A 16,755-nucleotide genomic window follows, 5' to 3' on the forward strand; every position below is an offset into this window, starting at 1 on the left:
GAAAGATGGAGTGCAAGCAAGTTGATCTTCCACCATAATGGAATGCTGCCCTCCATCCCATTTTCTTCTGTGATGGTTGCACTTCTCACCTTTTTCTTTCTCAGACCTAAATTGCATCCTTTTGTATCTTAGTCGGCTGTGTACGCTGCAGAGTCAGGAGAACTTTTACTGTAAATGGTATGACTCAGCAAGATTGTACCCATCTCTCAGTCTACTATGGACAGTGAAAGTGAGAGTCGCTCAGTTGTTTCTGACTCTTTGAGACCCCATGGACCATACCATCCATGGAATTCTGCAGGCCAGAATACTGGAGTGGGTGACTGTTCCTTCTCCAGGGGACCTTCCCAGCCCAGGGATTGAACCCAGGTCTCCTGCATTGCAGGCAGGTTCTTTACCAGCTGAGCCACCAGAGAAGCCCAAATGGGTACTTGATAATAAAATTAAACATCTGACCACCTTTGGTTTCCTGAAAGGTTCCATGTTAATAGGCTAAGTCTTTCCAGGTGACTGGATGAAATTCTTCACAAACAGAACATGTGTTGCCAACAGTAGTCCAGTCTATAAGTGTAAATTACTGTGAGAGTCATTTATTATGGTGATATGCACTGAATAAATGCCGTTCCTATAAGCACTGAACCACAAATTACCTATAGAAGGTGGAAAAGGCTGAAAGGAATACATTAATGTTGGTCCTTCCGTGTTTTCACTCCTGATCGCTTTATTTAACACAAAGTAAATTTAAAATGTGAGTCTTGAGTGACTATTACTTTAAACATCTTTATTGCATCACATTGTACTCTTTTTTTTTCTCCCAGGCACAGGCTGCCTTTAATGAAAGCATTAGTCTCTCCGCTACTGGATACTTCAGGTAAATAGTCCTTTTGATCATATGCTATGGAAAACAGCAGTGGTATTTGAAAGGAGAGTTTCATTTCTGTTTGTACTTTTGGCAAAAAATGATTTTGTACCTTCTGTTAACCCACTGTCATAAAGAACTTTTAGCTGCTACCTAAACCAGATGTTAGAAAGCCTGGGGAAAAATAGACATACAAATAAAATACAGTTGAATCGATGATTCAAATCATTCAGTTCAGTTCAGTCGCTCAGTCGTGTCTGACTCTTTACGACCCTATGAACCGCAGCATTCCAGGCCTCCCTGTCCATCACCAACTCCCGGAGTCCACCCAAACCCATGTCCACTGTGTCGGTGATGTCATCCAACCATCTCATCCTCTGTCGTCCCCACATCAGGGTCTTTTCAAATGAGTCAGCTCTCCTCATCAGGTGACCAAAGTTTTGGAGTTTCAGCTTCAACATCAGTCCTTCCAATGAACACCCAGGACTGATCTCCTTTAGGATGGACTGGTTGGATCTCCTTGCAGTCCAAGGGACTCTCAAGAGTCTTCTCCAACACCACAGTTCAGAAGCATCAATTCTTTGGCGCTCAGCTTTCTTTATAGTCCAACTCTCACATCCATACATGACTACTGGAAAAACCATAGCCTTGACTAGACGGACCTTTGTTGGCAAAGTGATGTCTCTGCTTTTTAATATGCTGTCTAGGTTGGTCATAACTTTCCTTCCAAGGTTTCCCCATCTATTTCCCATGAAGTGATGGGACCAGATGCCATGATCTTAGTTTTCTGAATGTTGGGAAAGCCAACTTTTTCACTCTCCTCTTTCACTTTCATCAAGAGGCTCTTTAGTTCCTCTTCACTTTCTGTCATAAGGGTGGTGTCATCTGCATATCTGAAGTTATTGATATTTCTCCCAGCAATCTTGATTCCAGCTTGTGCTTCTTCCAGCCCAGCATTTCTCATGATGTACTTTGCATATCAGTTAAATAAGCAGGGTGACAATATACAGCCTTGATGTACTCCTTTTCCTATTTGGAACCAGTCTGTTGTTCCATGTCCAGTTCTTACTGTTGCTTTCTGACCTGCATACAGATTTCTCAAGAGGCAGGTCAGGTGGTCTGGTATTCCCATCTCTTCCAGAATTTTCCACAGTTTATTGTGATCCACACAGTCAAAGGCTTTGGCATAGTCAATAAAGCAGAAATAGCTATTTTTTTGGAACTCTCTTGCTTTTTTGATGATCCAGCGGATGTTGGCAATTTGATCTCTGGTTCCTCTGCCTTTTCTAAAACCAGCTTGAACATCTGGAAGTTCATGGTTCATGTTTTGCTGAAGCCTGGCTTGGAGAATTTTTGCATTATTTTACTGGCATGTGAGATGAGTGCAATTGTATGGTAGTTTGAGCATTCTTTGGCATTGCCTTTCTTTGGGATTGGAATGAAAACTGACCTTTTCCAGTCCTGTGACCACTGCTGAGTTTTCCAAATTTGCTGGCATATTGAGTGCAGCACTTTCACAGCATCATCTTTTAGGATTTGAAATAGCTCAACTGGAATTCCATCACCTCCACTAGCTTTGTTCGTAGTGATGCTTCCTAAGGCCCACTTGACTTCACATTCCAGGATGTCCAGCTCTAGGTGAGTGATCACACCATTGTGATTATCTGGGTCATGAAGATCTTTCTTGTACAGTTCTTCTGTGTATTCTTGCCCCCTCTTCTTAATATCTTCTGCTTCTGTTAGGTCCGTACCACTTCTGTCCTTTATTGAGCCCATCTTTGCATGAAATGTTCCCTTGGTATCTCTAATTTTCTTGAAGAGATCTCTAGTCTTTCCCATTTTATTATTTTCCTCTAATTCTTTGCATTGAACGCTGAGGAAGACTTTCTTATCTCTCCTTGCTATTCTTTGGAACTCTGCATTCAAATGGGTATATCTTTCCTTTTCTCCTTTGCCTTTCGCCTCTCTTCTTTTCACAGCTATCTCTTACAAATAGGCCTTACGCCACCTCAGACAGCCATTTTGCTTTTTTGCATTTCTTTTTCTTCATAGTGGGAAGTATGAAGGGTTCCCTGGGAGTTGCCAAGGAAGGAGTGGTTGACGTGTTGAAAACTCACTGTGTCCCTTAACTTAAGAAATGAAGGAAAAGGGATGCAAATTCAATCTATAGTAAGATAAATACCATTGTCTAGATTGGCAAAAAAATAAGAAATTTAACAGTATCTATGTGTTTGTTGTCAAGATGTGGAACAATTAGAACTCAGAAACTTTGGAAAGCAATCTATCAAATTATTTTAATGGAGAGTGAAAGACATCAGGGGGCGGAGAGATATAGAGAGTCGCACCTGATTGTCTCTCTTTGCCAATTCTTGTGGGAATCTGAGGGCACTGGCAGGGATAAGCCCCTCCAGGCTAGGAGGAGAGGAGGAGAGAAGGGTAGAAAGTCCTGGCCAGCTGCTGGCCTATGCTTCTCTTCTACCATGACATTCATTTGGTGTCCTTAAAGAAGAGTTGGGAACAGAGCAGTCCTTGGCGCCTGATGGAGAGACCAGAGTGCTGGCAACGAATGGGAGCCAGGGTGCCTGGCCCCACCTACAGAAGGCTGAACCCTGGGGCCAGAAAGAGAAACCGACAAGGGTGCACCTTTGATGTAGTATTTGGTATAAAATCCAGTTGGAACTCCCCAAGCCTGATTACAACAAAATTACATGACCCCATATTAACCAGAAACAATAGGATAAATATCCAAACGATCACCAGTTAACTTCCAAGCCTAGGGAGTTAGTGGTAGGGACTGGTTTCCTGTTTTTATCAGACAAAGCAGGTTTAATAAGAAAGAAGTAGATATCTATTCATCCCACAGCTTTACTCCTTATATTATGTGCTGCACATCTCTGAATCACAAGTGTACTCCTCTCGTTTTTGCTGGGTGTGCAAACTGGGCACAGCTCCTCATGGGTCTGTTTAATTATTGTGGTCTGCAATGAAGGGACTTGATCGTTTAACAATACTTCTCAAAAATTCCGTTTCCTCCAGGGGTTATGAGTCAAACATAAACTGGGAGACGGGCGAAGGCCACCCTTTCGAATACTTTGTTTATGGAGCAGCCTGTTCCGAGGTTGAGATAGACTGCCTGACAGGTGCTCATAAGGTCAGTACCAATTTGGGAAGGTCTTCGTCTGTCTGAGCACTAGAAAAGCACCACGTAATTGGCTAAGGATAGTTTCTCTGTATTACCAAAGGAAATGGGAGCTCAGCAATCACCTTGGTGCAATGGTTAGAAAGCAACTGGCAGCCTCTCTTCTTTATGTCCTTGCCCTCTTAAATGGGCAAAGATGTCCCTGCCACCTGGCTGGGCCTGCTATCCTCTTCCTCCTCTGTAGGTCATCAGAGAACTTTTGGTGACCAAGCTGTAATGTTAGCTTTAGTCTCTCCTCTGCTCTAAAAATTCATAATCTAAAATGGCAGTTTTTTGCTGATGAACGCTGAGTTCTTGATTCAGAAGCTATCACCCAGCCAGCTGGACTCTGAGGGCAGAGTGTGGTGGTGACCAGGAAGTTTTGCAACAAGGATCAGGAGGGCCATAAACATTTCCTGTTTTCTGCGGCATGTGTTCTATTTGTTGTAGTGGATTTAACTGAATACAGTACATCCCTCAGCTGGAATCAAAGCCAAGTAAATATTTTTCTCTCCTGTTGTTTGCAAGGAAAAAAAAAAAGACTACTTAAGCTGCATGAGTCTTTACATAACTTTGAAGTTATACACAATGAACTTTGTTGCTTCTTTTTCCTGAAATATAATGTGTCTCAACTTTGTCTTCCCAAATTGTATTCATCAAACTAAACATTTTTACTTGTTTTTAATTACTAGAACATCAGAACAGACATTGTCATGGATGTTGGCTACAGTATAAATCCAGCCCTTGACATAGGCCAGGTATGTGGAACTAATGTGCCTCTCTCCTTGTTTGTAAAAGTCAACACTGCTGGGGGGTCTGTCAGGAAAACATTCCATTAACTTATTCATCTTCTTTTTAAAAAATATATATTTATTTGTTTGTTTTCAATTTTTTTGTGTTTATTTTTTAATATTTATTATTTAGCTGTTCCAGGTCTTAGTTGTAGCATGTAGGATCTTTAGTTGCAGCATGCAGGGTCTTGTTCCCTGACCAGGGAACAAACCTGGGTCCCCTGCATTGGGAGGGTGGAGTCTCAGCTACTGGACCAACATAAAAGTCCCCAATTCATCACCTTCTTGTGTTTGTGTGTGTGTGTTAATCACTCAGTAATGTCTGACTCTTTGCAACTCCTGTAGCCCGCCAGGCTCCTCTGTCCATGGGATTTCCCAGGCAAGAATACTGGAGTGGGTTGCATTTCCTTCTCCAGGGGATCTTCCTGACCCAGGGATCAAACCCGGGTCTTTTGGACTGCAGGTGGTCTCCTGCATTGCAGGTGGATTCTTTACCAACTGAGCCACTAGGGAAGCCCACCCATCATTTTCTCATTCTCTCCCTTTAGTCAAAATCTTTCTGTTCAGGACAGCCGTAGAACTCAAACCTCTTATTGTCTAAAAAAGGGAAGGGAACAAAGGTGTTGTAGGCAGTTTTTGAAGAAATGCACAGTCTGTGACTGGTGAGCTTGAAAGAGCAGCACTGAGCCTAGAGGTAGCAGCATGAACCCCCCACCTATGGGCTGGAAGTAGGATCCAGGACTTAGTGCTGAGTCCAGGGAAGGTGATGGCCTCTGGCTTCAAGGTTGAGCTAACAAACATCAGATAGTTACAGCACAGCTGCTGATGGGTAGCCTATTTTGCCCACAGATATTTTATAATTTAAATTTGAAATAATTAACAAGATTGAAAAATCACAAGCTGTTTTACATGAATTTTCACGTGTCTAGCATCTCTTGGATACACAGAAAATTTGCCAACACTGGAGCTACCTTTCCCCAAGGAAAAGTCTATTGGCTGCATCTTTAGAGAGTCACATGCTCTCTGGAAGCTTCCCTCACTTTCTCTATCTGCCTTGGCACCAGTGGGCCATTCAGCTTCCTATTTCCAATGGAGGACGTAGTCTGAGGGACCCTCTGATTAGGACCTTGACAGGAGAGTGGGAAGAACTTATGGATTGGAGGAGTCAAAGCAGGCAAAGAATGAGCAGGAAGAGGTATTCTGGGTAGGAGGAAAATGGAGGGAATCAACCTAAAGAAAGAGCTGAGATTCTGCACACCTTGTGTTCAGGGCTGGCAGTGAGGATAAGCTGATGGCAGCAGTCACCTGTGTGACAGGGGCGGGATGTGAGGCTGGAGGTAGGGAGTGAAAGAGGGTCATGTTAGTAGAAACCTCCTGAGACAGCTGGAAGGGACTTGGCCCGGGAAGGGACTTAACAGCTGGGAGGGACTTGGCCCGGGGAGCGGTCTAGAGTGTTAGAAAGACTGTTCTAACATTGTGGTGGAGAAGAACATCTCTGCTAGTAGATAGAAGTCAGGTTGGAGAAAATGTGGCTGCAGGAAGGAAGGAAGGGAAGAGAAGACCCAGAAATCAGAAGCCTGCATGGAATGGTAATTTCATCCATGTGCTGATGTCTAAGAACTGGAGCCTTTTAAAGCTGTAAAGGAAGCTCAGGGAGCACACAGTTCAAACCCTTCATGTTACGATCGAGGAGACAGTCCAGAGATGTGAGGCCAGCCAGCTGATGAGCGAGGGGTTGGGGGTGAGCTGCCAGGGTTCCAGAGCCTTGAGAGTCTCTCCTGGGATGCTGAAGTCTATGGGCAAACTATCAGAGAGGGTTTCACCTGCCTCGTAGGCAGAAAAAAATCAAGATGTTTGGCTACAGGTTCTCTGAGGGCTCTTCTGGAGCTGCAGCTTTAATGCCAGGCTGAGATTCAAGCTCACATTCTTTGACTGGATTTAGCACTCAAGGGAGATGTTCAGACATGCTCTAAAGTGAACTTGTAAGTAAACTTTCAGAGACAGGCTCCAAAATATGCAGAGAACCCTCTTAAACTACATTTTTTAAATTCAGGCAAACAGCATGAAGTTGAAATGCTGCTATTGGCTGTATTTTCTCATATATGGAATTTTTATTTTTTGCCTCAGATTGAAGGTGCATTTATTCAAGGCATGGGACTTTATACAATAGAGGAACTGAATTATTCTCCTCAGGGTGTCCTGTACACCCGGGGCCCGAACCAGTATAAAATCCCTGCCATCTGTGACATCCCCATGGAGCTGCACATTTCTTTGTTGCCTCCCTCTGAAAACTCGAATACCCTGTATTCATCTAAGGTAAGTTGTGCTCCATGAATAAATGAGTGTTTATGTGATATCTGTGCTGGGATGTAGGGGCTACATTAATCTCTTAGTTGGTTTCTTCTTTTTTTTTTCTGGGAGTGCAGGGGGAAAAGCCCGATTAAACATTTTAACTTTAAAGTAATTAAACACTATAAATTTCTTTAAAAATTCTTCAAATTGTGGACACAAACTACTATTATCATCAGGTTGCATCTGATTTTTCATCTTCATGCCAGGAATCAGCCTCATGCCTCTATCTACTCTCTCCCTTTGGGGTCATTTCCTTCCACTGGAATCCTCAGAATAGAAATACTGAGCTAAAAGAATGGATTAGTTTTGTAAAGGAAAAAGTTATATATGTAATATTTAATGTATGCATACATGCATATATGTATTCATAGATGTGCATGTACATGAGATACATACATTCATATATATACACACACACACACATACAGAGAAAGAGAGTCATAATCTAGTTGACTTGTTTCCCTACCAGGGTCTGGGAGAGTCTGGGATATTCCTGGGGTGCTCAGTGTTTTTTGCCATCCACGATGCAATAAGTGCAGCACGACAGGAGAGAGGCCTGCCTGGCCCACTGAGGCTCAACAGCCCACTGACTCCAGAGAAGATTAGAATGGCCTGTGAAGACAAGTTCACAAAAATGGTACGTTCTGCTCCAACGAGTCTGAATTTTTTCCCCTGTGCTTGTAGCTAAGTTTCATTAGCCCACCATGGTGGTTTTCCATGGAAGAAAGGTTGACAGGAATCTGAAGACAGTTGAGAGAGACAGCAGCCTGCCTGCAGTGGGGTCATTTCTACACCATTTAAAAAGAAAAGTTCAGTCTTCATTCGGCAGTTGTATGCTCCTCCTTGGTTTTGTTCCCTTCCCAGGACACATTAGTCAGAAGTTCAGAAACTATGCTCTGAGCCCAAGAAACCCAGGCCAAGAATATGGGCCACCCCAACATTCTTAACTTCCTCTACCCAAGCCATGGGAGTTTGTGCAGTTCCTGATCAGAACCCCAGAGAGGGAGGGATCCTTTCCCTCCCCCCAGTAGCAAGAATTCCTCCTGCAACACCCTGGTCAAGCAAACATCTCCACTCTCCATGGGCATTTTCAGTGATGGGATTTTTAACTGTGGGAGAAGGTCATGCCATTCAGAGTGACCCCTTTAACTATAAACACGTTATTCCTTAAATTGAGGGGAGAGCCCTGTTCTATACAACCTCTCGTGACGGCTCTTCACGGTACCCCTTAAAGCTCTTCCAGAGCCCCGGGAATCACCTCTTCAGTCTGGAGAAGCAGACGCTGACTCCACCTGACCCCTTTCCCTCTTCAAGCCTGAAATGACTCTCCCAGCTGCCCTACCAGCCCCGCCCTTGGTCTTCTCCTGGACTCCCCATGTTTCTCCTGCTGCCATGGAAGGCTCTCTCATTGTCCTGGTCACCCTCTGGGTGGTTTTTATCCTGTTTTATAATCTGCTCTTTTTCACATGACGTAAACATCTTCCAAGTTGCAAACATGCAAATTTGTCTTTTTATTCCAGATTCCAAGAGATGAACCTGGATCCTATGTTCCTTGGAGTATACCCATATGAATCAAATACAAACCTCTGAAGAGGGGGTGATTCTTCCAGCAAAGCAATCTATCCAGTCTCAGTGCTCTAGTGTGATAGGTCTGAAAGACAAATTTTCACAGTTCAGAAATCATTTCACAGAGTATTGCTTTTATAGGATGCTTATTTTAAATGTTCTAGTTAGAGTCTGATAGATATGCTTAAGCAATTTAGAAACCATATTTTAAATGGTTGTAGATTTCCTCTACAATGATATTCTTTATTATTCTGTCCTTTACTTGGACCCATCCAGCTGAATAGAATGGAAGATGATGATTTGTATGTGATTCATAGTTGTCTTGCATCCACCAACAGAAATTATACTGTTTAGTAAAAGGCAATTTTCTAAATAATTTTATTAGTGTGAAATGTAAAGTTGTCATTTTCTTGTCCCCATTTGCTTTTCCCCATCTGCTGTCAGAATGGATAGCAGGTACTATATGGAACCAAAAATAAAAACAGATAAATTGAACTTCATCAAAACTAAAAGCTTTGGTGCTTCAGAAGACACTTTGAGAAACTGAAAAGACGAACCACAGAATATGGGGAAATATTTGCAAATAATATGTCTGATAAAGGTCTGCAGCTGCTACTGATAAATCACTTCAGTCATGTCCAACTCTGTGTCACCCCATAGATGGCAGCCCACCAGGCTCCCCCGTCCCTGGGATTCTCCAGGCAAGAACCCTGGAGTGGGTTGCCATTTCCTTCTCCAATGCACGAAAGTGAAAAGGGAAAGTGAAGTCGCTCAGTCGTGTCCGACTCTTCAGCGACCCCATGGACTGCAGCCTACCAGGCTCCTCCATCCATGGGATTTTCCAGGCAAGAGTACTGGAGTGGGGTGCCATTGCCTTCTTCAGATGAAGATCTAGTGTGCAGAATATCAGAATATATTTTAAAACGCTTGCAACACAACAATAAAAAGATAACTCAAATTTTAAATGAGCAAAGGAATTAAATAGACATTTCTCTAAAGATATCTAAATGGCCAATAAGCACATGAAAAGAGGCTCAAACTCATCAGTCACAAAGAAAAAGGAAGTCAAAATCACAATGAGGTATCATTTCACACCCACTAGGATGGCTATAAGCGACATGATGGATAATAGTGCGTGTTGGCAAGGATGTGGAGCAACTGGAACTCTTATCCATTGCCAGGAAGAAAGAAAATGGTACAGGTCCTCTGGAAAATAGTTTGGCATTTCCTCAAAAAGTTAAACATGTAGTCGTCATATGACCATTCTTACATATATACCCAGGAGAATTGAAAACATGTGTTCACAAAAAACTTGTGCACAAATGTTCATAACATTATTCATAATAATCAAAGTGGAAACAATCTAACTCTGTTAACTGATAACGAAATGTGATAAACAGAATAGCCACACAAGGGAATAATACTGAGCCATACAAAAGAATGAAATTCTGATACATGCTACCACATGGATGAACCTTGAAAACATTATCTAAGCATAAGTAGCCAGACACTAAAGGCCACATATTGTATGATTCCACCAATATGAAATGTCCAGAATAGGCAGATTCATAGAGACAAGAAATAGTTGCCAGGCCCTAAGGGGGATGGGGCAGTGAAGAGTGAATTTTACGGTATGTGAATTACATCTCAAAAAGCACATATAAAGAGAAAGAGAAAAATGTGGAAAGGATGGAGAAGTTGTGAGAATCACAAGAAATTTATCCCAATGGCCTTTAGTGACAGGAAACCTCAAAGGGGGTTGAGCAGCAGCAAGACATTATCATTGAAAAACCCCATTTCCATTAATGGCTGACAGAAGCATCTGCAGTGACATATGGACTAGAGACTGGAGTGTAATACCTTCTCCCCGTCACACTCTCAACTCTTGACTCTTGTCCCGGGGCCACGTAAGATGGCAAAGCTTCTTCAGTGGCCTCAGACTAAAGACTAAGGTCATTCTCGCTATGGTGACACTTAGTTACATTACATCCCTTTAAAGAGCAGATTTTCTCATTGTACCACAAGTGATTATGGAGCACCAACTATATGCCAGGCACTGTTCTAGTCACTTCGAACATAGCAGTAAATGTAATCAACAAAGATTCTTGCCCTTGTGAAGATTATAATCTAGTCAAGGGAGAGAAACAGAAAACTGCACATAATTAAATTACAATGTGAGCGATGGAGACAAGTGGGGAGGGCATATTGAAAGTAGAGCAGGTTAAGGCTGATGGATGGTGAGGGTGGCCTGGAGCAGGCTGAGGTGGGTGCATCCGGAGGTGAGGATGGTGAGGGGCTGAGCCAAGCAGGTACCTGGAGGAACATTGTCAGCATTTGTAGGCAAAGTGCCACCCACATGGGGAGTGACAGGGGGAGGGTGCCTGCCTACCTGTGGACCTCCATGGTGCCTGCAAGCCTGGAACAGGCCTGGGGAGGGGCAGACATGCAGAGCCTTGAGACCATTGTGAAGACGTGGGCTTTTCATCTGAATGAAGAGAAGTAACCTAAACTGACACATTTAAAGGCTCATCCTGGATAATATCATGATGCAGATCGTATGAGGGCGCATTCTTATGACTCACAGCTTCCCAGTCTTTCCCGAGTTTTCATTTTTCTGCTTTCTCCTCTTCTCCTGTTGCACCTTCAGCAACCCCTCCTCCAGCCCATCTGTAGACACTGGGATTCCCCAGGGAGCCTCATCTCTCACACCCTCTCCCTTGCTGGCGCCTTCACTCCTGTGGTTTCTCTCACTCAGGGTCCAGCTCTGAAAACCCAACTTGCCTGTCCCTGCCATTTGCAAGTACACAATCACCTCCAACTTAATGGTTCCCAAACATATCTCTTCATCGCAGCCATCCACAAGATGCTAAGCCAGAGGCAGGGATGGGGGCAGGGTAGGGGGTGGGGATGATGCAAGACGCTCTGTTCCCTCCATGCAAGAGTCCCGTCAAGCCCACCTGGGAGAAATAACTTACATCTTCCCCTCACTCTATTTATTCCCATGGCAACTATGTTGTTCCAAATCACTGTTATTTTCAAGCTGACTATTGCAGTAGTCTGCTCAGCTTTGCCCTGCATTTATTTTGCTTCCCTTCCAAACCATTCTGCAGATTAACGCCAAAGTCGAAAGTTATATGTGAGAGTTTGGACACACAGACACACACACGCAATATGATCCTTGCCGGAAACTCTGCCATGGCTGCTTTTCATCCCACCAGATCCCAGCACTGCTCCAGATCCCTAGGGTGGCAAGCCTGCCCTTGGTGACCTGTTGTTCCCTGCCTCTCTCTCCAGCAGTATCTCATGACTCCTCCCTTTTACTACGAGCACTGCCTGTTCTCTTTCACACTGGGGAGACTGTCCGTGACCTCTGCCTGGAAGATGCTATCACCTGTCCTTTTGTCTGTCTGCTACTAAGTAGTGCTTCTCTAATTGTAAAACGCACACCAGTAACTTAAGGATCTTGTTCAAATGTAATCCAGCAAGCCCAGAAGCAATCAGGTAAGCTGCTGCTAAGTCACTTCAGTCGTGTCTGACCCTGTGTGACCCCATAGATGGCAGCCCACCAGGCTCCCCCGTCCCTGGGATTCTCCAGGCAAGAACATTGGAGTGGGTTGCCATTTCCTTCTCCAATGCATGAAAATGAAAAGTGAAAGTGAAGTCGCTCAGTCGTGTCCGACTCTTCGCGACCCCATGGACTGCAGCCTACCAGGCTCCTCCATCCATGGGATTTTCCAGGCAAGAGTACTAGAGTGGGGTGCCATCGCCTTCTCTGCAGGTAAGCTGAGAGTAGTACATCCAGAATCAAGCACAAGCAGGAGTGGCAGGAACAAGCCAGCTGCGGGGAACCCAGACCACCTAACCCACTACTGTTGCATCAGCATGTCTCCCAGAAATCCCTGTGGCTCCGTGGTGAACTGAGAGACCCTTTATGACAAACTGATGGAAAAGGAAGAGTCTGAGCTTGGTTCATGAGTGGGTGGGCTCGGGCTGTGCCTCCGAGGTAGATAGGGTGCTGTCTTCACCACAGCCTGCATCAGACATGGTAGGGGCAGAGCTCGGTGGTGCACTTGAGCATCCACTTGACGGGGAGAGCAGAGTGGCTACGCAGACTCGTGGGTAGTAGGGAGTTGTTTGGCCAGCTGGGTGGAACATGGAAGGGGAAAGATTAGAGGACTAGGGATGAGAGGCTTATGAAGGGGTAGAAGGGAATGGGTGCAGCATGTGGAGATTTTCATATCTCATGTTCAAAACATGGTCTTCTAAAGAAATCTAAAAATAACAGTGTAGAGAATGTAACCTTTCTTCCTTCCATTCACAAACAAGACAAATTCATCTGATTCCTTAGGATGAGAGGTTACACCAGGAATAACTGGCCGAATGTTGTGGAGTTGTACACAAAGCATATCTTTACTGTGTCTGCGTGAAAGAGCGGCCAAACTGATCCCATGGAGGATGACCAGCAGACAGAGGGCAACCCTGAGGGGTGATTCTAGTCTGCTCTCTGAGTGTGTTCCTCTCATCAAAGCATGTGACATGGGATCCACTGTTCGTATCGCATCCGAACCACTCGGGAGCAGCTGGTCTAATAGGACAACAGAACTGCCTAGAGAAGGTCCAAGTGAAACGCCAACTGGGAGGCTTGTGAGGTTAGAGCTGCGTCCTCGTGGATGCAGCATGCTCGAAATTAAAGGGCTATAGATGATGTCCCCAGTGAACAATTAACAAACTGACATAAAATATCTGGATATTTATAGCATATTATGTACCCATCGTTTATAATCTTGCATGCATCATGCACAGTCACGTCCAACTTTTTGTGACCCCATGGACTGTAGCCTGCCAGGCTTCTCTGTCCATGGAATTTTCCAGGCGAGAATACTGGAGTGGGTAGCCATTTCCTCCTCCAAGGGATCTTCCCAACCTAGGGATCGAACCCTCATCTCCAGCATTTCCTGCATTGGCAGATGGGTTCTTTACCTCTAGAGCCACGTGGGAAGCCATCAAATATAATAATACTCTTCAAATTGATAGAGTCAAAAACCTAATAGGAGAAAATAGTCAAAGGACAGAAGAATAAATACAAATACTAAATGTATAGCAAGACGGAAAAATCTCATAACAGCAGAAATGCCTCTTATGGACTGAAATCTCCCCCAGATATTTGAAAAATGGTGAGTGTGTATAATACTCACTGCTGAGGAAGCATATGGGGAAACTGACACCCTCTCATGCATGATTCATTTTATTAGTGCACTTTTTGGAAGCCAAGTAAGTTGGACCTAGAAGCATGCATTTCCTTTAACTCAGGATTTCCAGTTCTTAGACTTTATGCAACAAAAATACTTGCTCAAATGTGCAAAGACAAAGCCCAAGGCTATTTATTGCAGCATTATTTGCAACAGTCAAAAGTGGAAAATAATGCAAACTAATAGGACATTTTAATAAATCATGGCAAAAAGCTTTACAAGTTAAATTGATTAGAACTTACTAGGTGCCAGGTGCTGTTCTAAGTACTTTACATGTATTAGCTGCCCAAATCCTTGTAGAAATCCCCAGAGAGATAGTAGATACTGCTACTATTTTGTCCATTTTATAGGTGAGGCAACTGAGCATAGAACACCTACATATCTTGAAAAAAAGCAAATGTTGAAATAATATGAATAATTTTATTTCACTTTCTAGATTCATGTATGTACATATATTTCATATATGCATTTGAAAATTCTGTGTGAATACAGAGAAATCTGGTAATAGTCAACTCTGAAAAGTGAAAATTGAAAGGAGAATTTTCACACTTACTTTATACAATCTTGTGGGCTTGATTTAAACAAAAAAAGCACTAGATTTATAATTTTAAAACAAGTACATTAACATCTCTGGAGTAGGAAATGGCAACCCATTCCATTATTCTTGCCTGGAAAATCCCATGGACAGAGGAGCCTGGCAGACCACAGTTCGTGGCATCGCAGAATCAGACACAACTGGGCTTGCTCACGTGCGCACACACACACACACACACATTAACACTTAAGACACACCTTAAGACATTATATCTACACGATTTAGTTGCATTTCACTGAGTAAAGAAGGTTCCTGTTGCTGGCTGTAAGAAGACATTTTTCTTCCTGTAGGTCACCCTTATGAAAGAGTCAATTCCTAGGTAGGTTGATAACTAGTCTGGGGTCTCTGAGGAGGAGAGAGGGGTCTGGGGCTCTCAAGGAGGAGATAGGGGTCTGGAGTTGTCAAGGAGGAGAAAAGGACAAACATTTTTTTCCTGCATTCCTTGTCTACAGTTCAGTTGCTTAGTTGCATCCGACTCTTTGAGACCCGATGGACTGCAGCACGCCAGGGTTCCCTGCCCATCACCAACTCCCAGAGTTTGCTCAAACTCATGTCCATCGAGTCGGTGATGCCATCCAACCTTCTCATTCTCTGTCTTCCCCTTCTCCTCCTGACTCCAATCTCTCCCAGCATCAGGGTCTCTTCCAGTGAGTCGGTTCTTTGCATCAGGTGGCCAAAGTATTGGAGTTTCAGCTTCAACATCAGTCCTTTCAATGAATATTCAGGACTGATCTTTAGGATGGACTGGCTGGATGTTGCAGTCCAAGGGACTCTTAAGAGTCTTCTCCAACACCACAGTTCAAAAGCATCAATTCTTCAGCCCTCAGCTTTCTTTATGGTCCAGCTCTCAACATCCATATGTGACTAGCTTTGACTAGATGGACCTTTGTTGGCAAAGTAATGTCTGTCCTTTTTGATATGCTATCTAGGTTGGTCATAGCTTTTCTTCCAAGGAGCAAGCGTTTTTTAATTTCATGGCTGCAGTCACCATCTGCAGTGATTTTGGAGCCCCCAAAATTAAGTCTGTCACTGTTTACATTGTTTCCCCATCTATTTACCATGAAGTGATGGGACTGGATGCCATGATCTTAGTTTTGTGAATGTTGAATTTTAAGCCAGATTTTTCACTCTCACTTTCATCAAGAGGCTCTTTAGTTCTTCTTTGCTTTCTGCCATAAGGGTGGTGTCATCTGAATATCTGAGGTTATTGATATTTCTCCTGGCAATCTTGATTCCAGCTTGTGCTTCATTCAGCCCTTGTGTGCATGTGACCTTCTTCTGAAGGAGGTCTCCATTATCTTCATTACCTCCACCATAGTTTGGTCTCAGGTCAAACAACAGGGAGGGAACACAGCCCCGCCCATCAACAGAAAATTGGATTAAAGATTTACTGAGCATGGCCCTGCCCTTCAGAACAAGACCCAGTTTCCCCCACAGTCACTCTCCAACAGGAGCTTCCATAAGCCTCTTAAGGCTTCCCTGGTGGCTCAGATGGTAAAGCGTCTGCCTGCAATGCGGGAGACCCAGGTTCGATTCCTGGGTTGGGAAGATCCTCTGGAGAAGGAAATGGCAATCCACTCCAGCACTCTTGCCTGGAAAATCCCATGGACAGAGGAGCCTGATAGGCTATAGTCCATGGGGTCCCGAAGAGTCGGACATGACTTCACTTTCACTTTCACTTTCCCCCACAGTCAGTCTCTCCTGTCAGGAGCTTCCATAAGCCTCTTATCCGTATCCATCAAAGGGCAGACAGAATGAAAACCACAATCACAGAAAACTAATCAAACTGATTACACTGATCATGGCCTTGTTTAACTCAATGAAACTATGAACCATGCTATATAGGGCCACCCAAGATAGACGGGTCATAGTGGGGAGTTCTGACAAAACGTCATCCACTGGAGAAGGAATAGCAAACCACTTCTGTATTCCTGCCTTGAGAACCCCATGAACAGTATGAAAAAGCAAAAAGATAGGACACTGAAAGATCATATCCAGGTCAGTAGGTGCCCAATATGCTACTGGAGATCAGGGGAGAAATAACTCCAGAAGAATGAAGAGATGAAGCCAAAACAAAAACAATGCCCATTTGTGGATGTGACTGGTAATGGAAGTAAAGTCCGATTGTGTAAAGAGCAATAATGCATAGGAACCTGGAATGTTAGGTC

General features: G+C 43.8%; 1 protein-coding gene and 1 non-coding gene across 3 annotated transcripts in view; both read left to right on the plus strand.

Annotated features, from left to right (window-relative positions):
• Positions 1-9,537, plus strand: part of AOX1 (aldehyde oxidase 1) — a 70,050-nt gene extending 60,513 nt beyond the window's left edge. The window contains exons 29-34 of one of the 2 annotated variants that reach the window (XM_068968712.1): positions 816-868; positions 3,893-4,007; positions 4,727-4,792; positions 6,953-7,141; positions 7,647-7,814; positions 8,698-9,537. In XM_068968712.1, coding sequence (XP_068824813.1) covers positions 816-868; positions 3,893-4,007; positions 4,727-4,792; positions 6,953-7,141; positions 7,647-7,814; positions 8,698-8,748 — 642 coding nt within the window. In that variant the 3' untranslated portion in view covers positions 8,749-9,537. The remainder of the gene's footprint in view (positions 1-815; positions 869-3,892; positions 4,008-4,726; positions 4,793-6,952; positions 7,142-7,646; positions 7,815-8,697) is intronic. The other variant, XM_068968711.1, reaches the window with a different exon arrangement.
• A 6,526-nt stretch (positions 9,538-16,063) lies between these two features.
• TRNAC-GCA (transfer RNA cysteine (anticodon GCA)) lies at positions 16,064-16,135 on the plus strand. The gene has a single exon. It is a non-coding gene; the product is annotated as a tRNA-Cys (tRNA).
• Positions 16,136-16,755: the final 620 nt, after the last annotated feature.

This window comes from Capricornis sumatraensis, chromosome 3 (assembly GCF_032405125.1).
Source record: "Capricornis sumatraensis isolate serow.1 chromosome 3, serow.2, whole genome shotgun sequence".
NCBI classification, from domain to species: domain Eukaryota; kingdom Metazoa; phylum Chordata; class Mammalia; order Artiodactyla; family Bovidae; genus Capricornis; species Capricornis sumatraensis.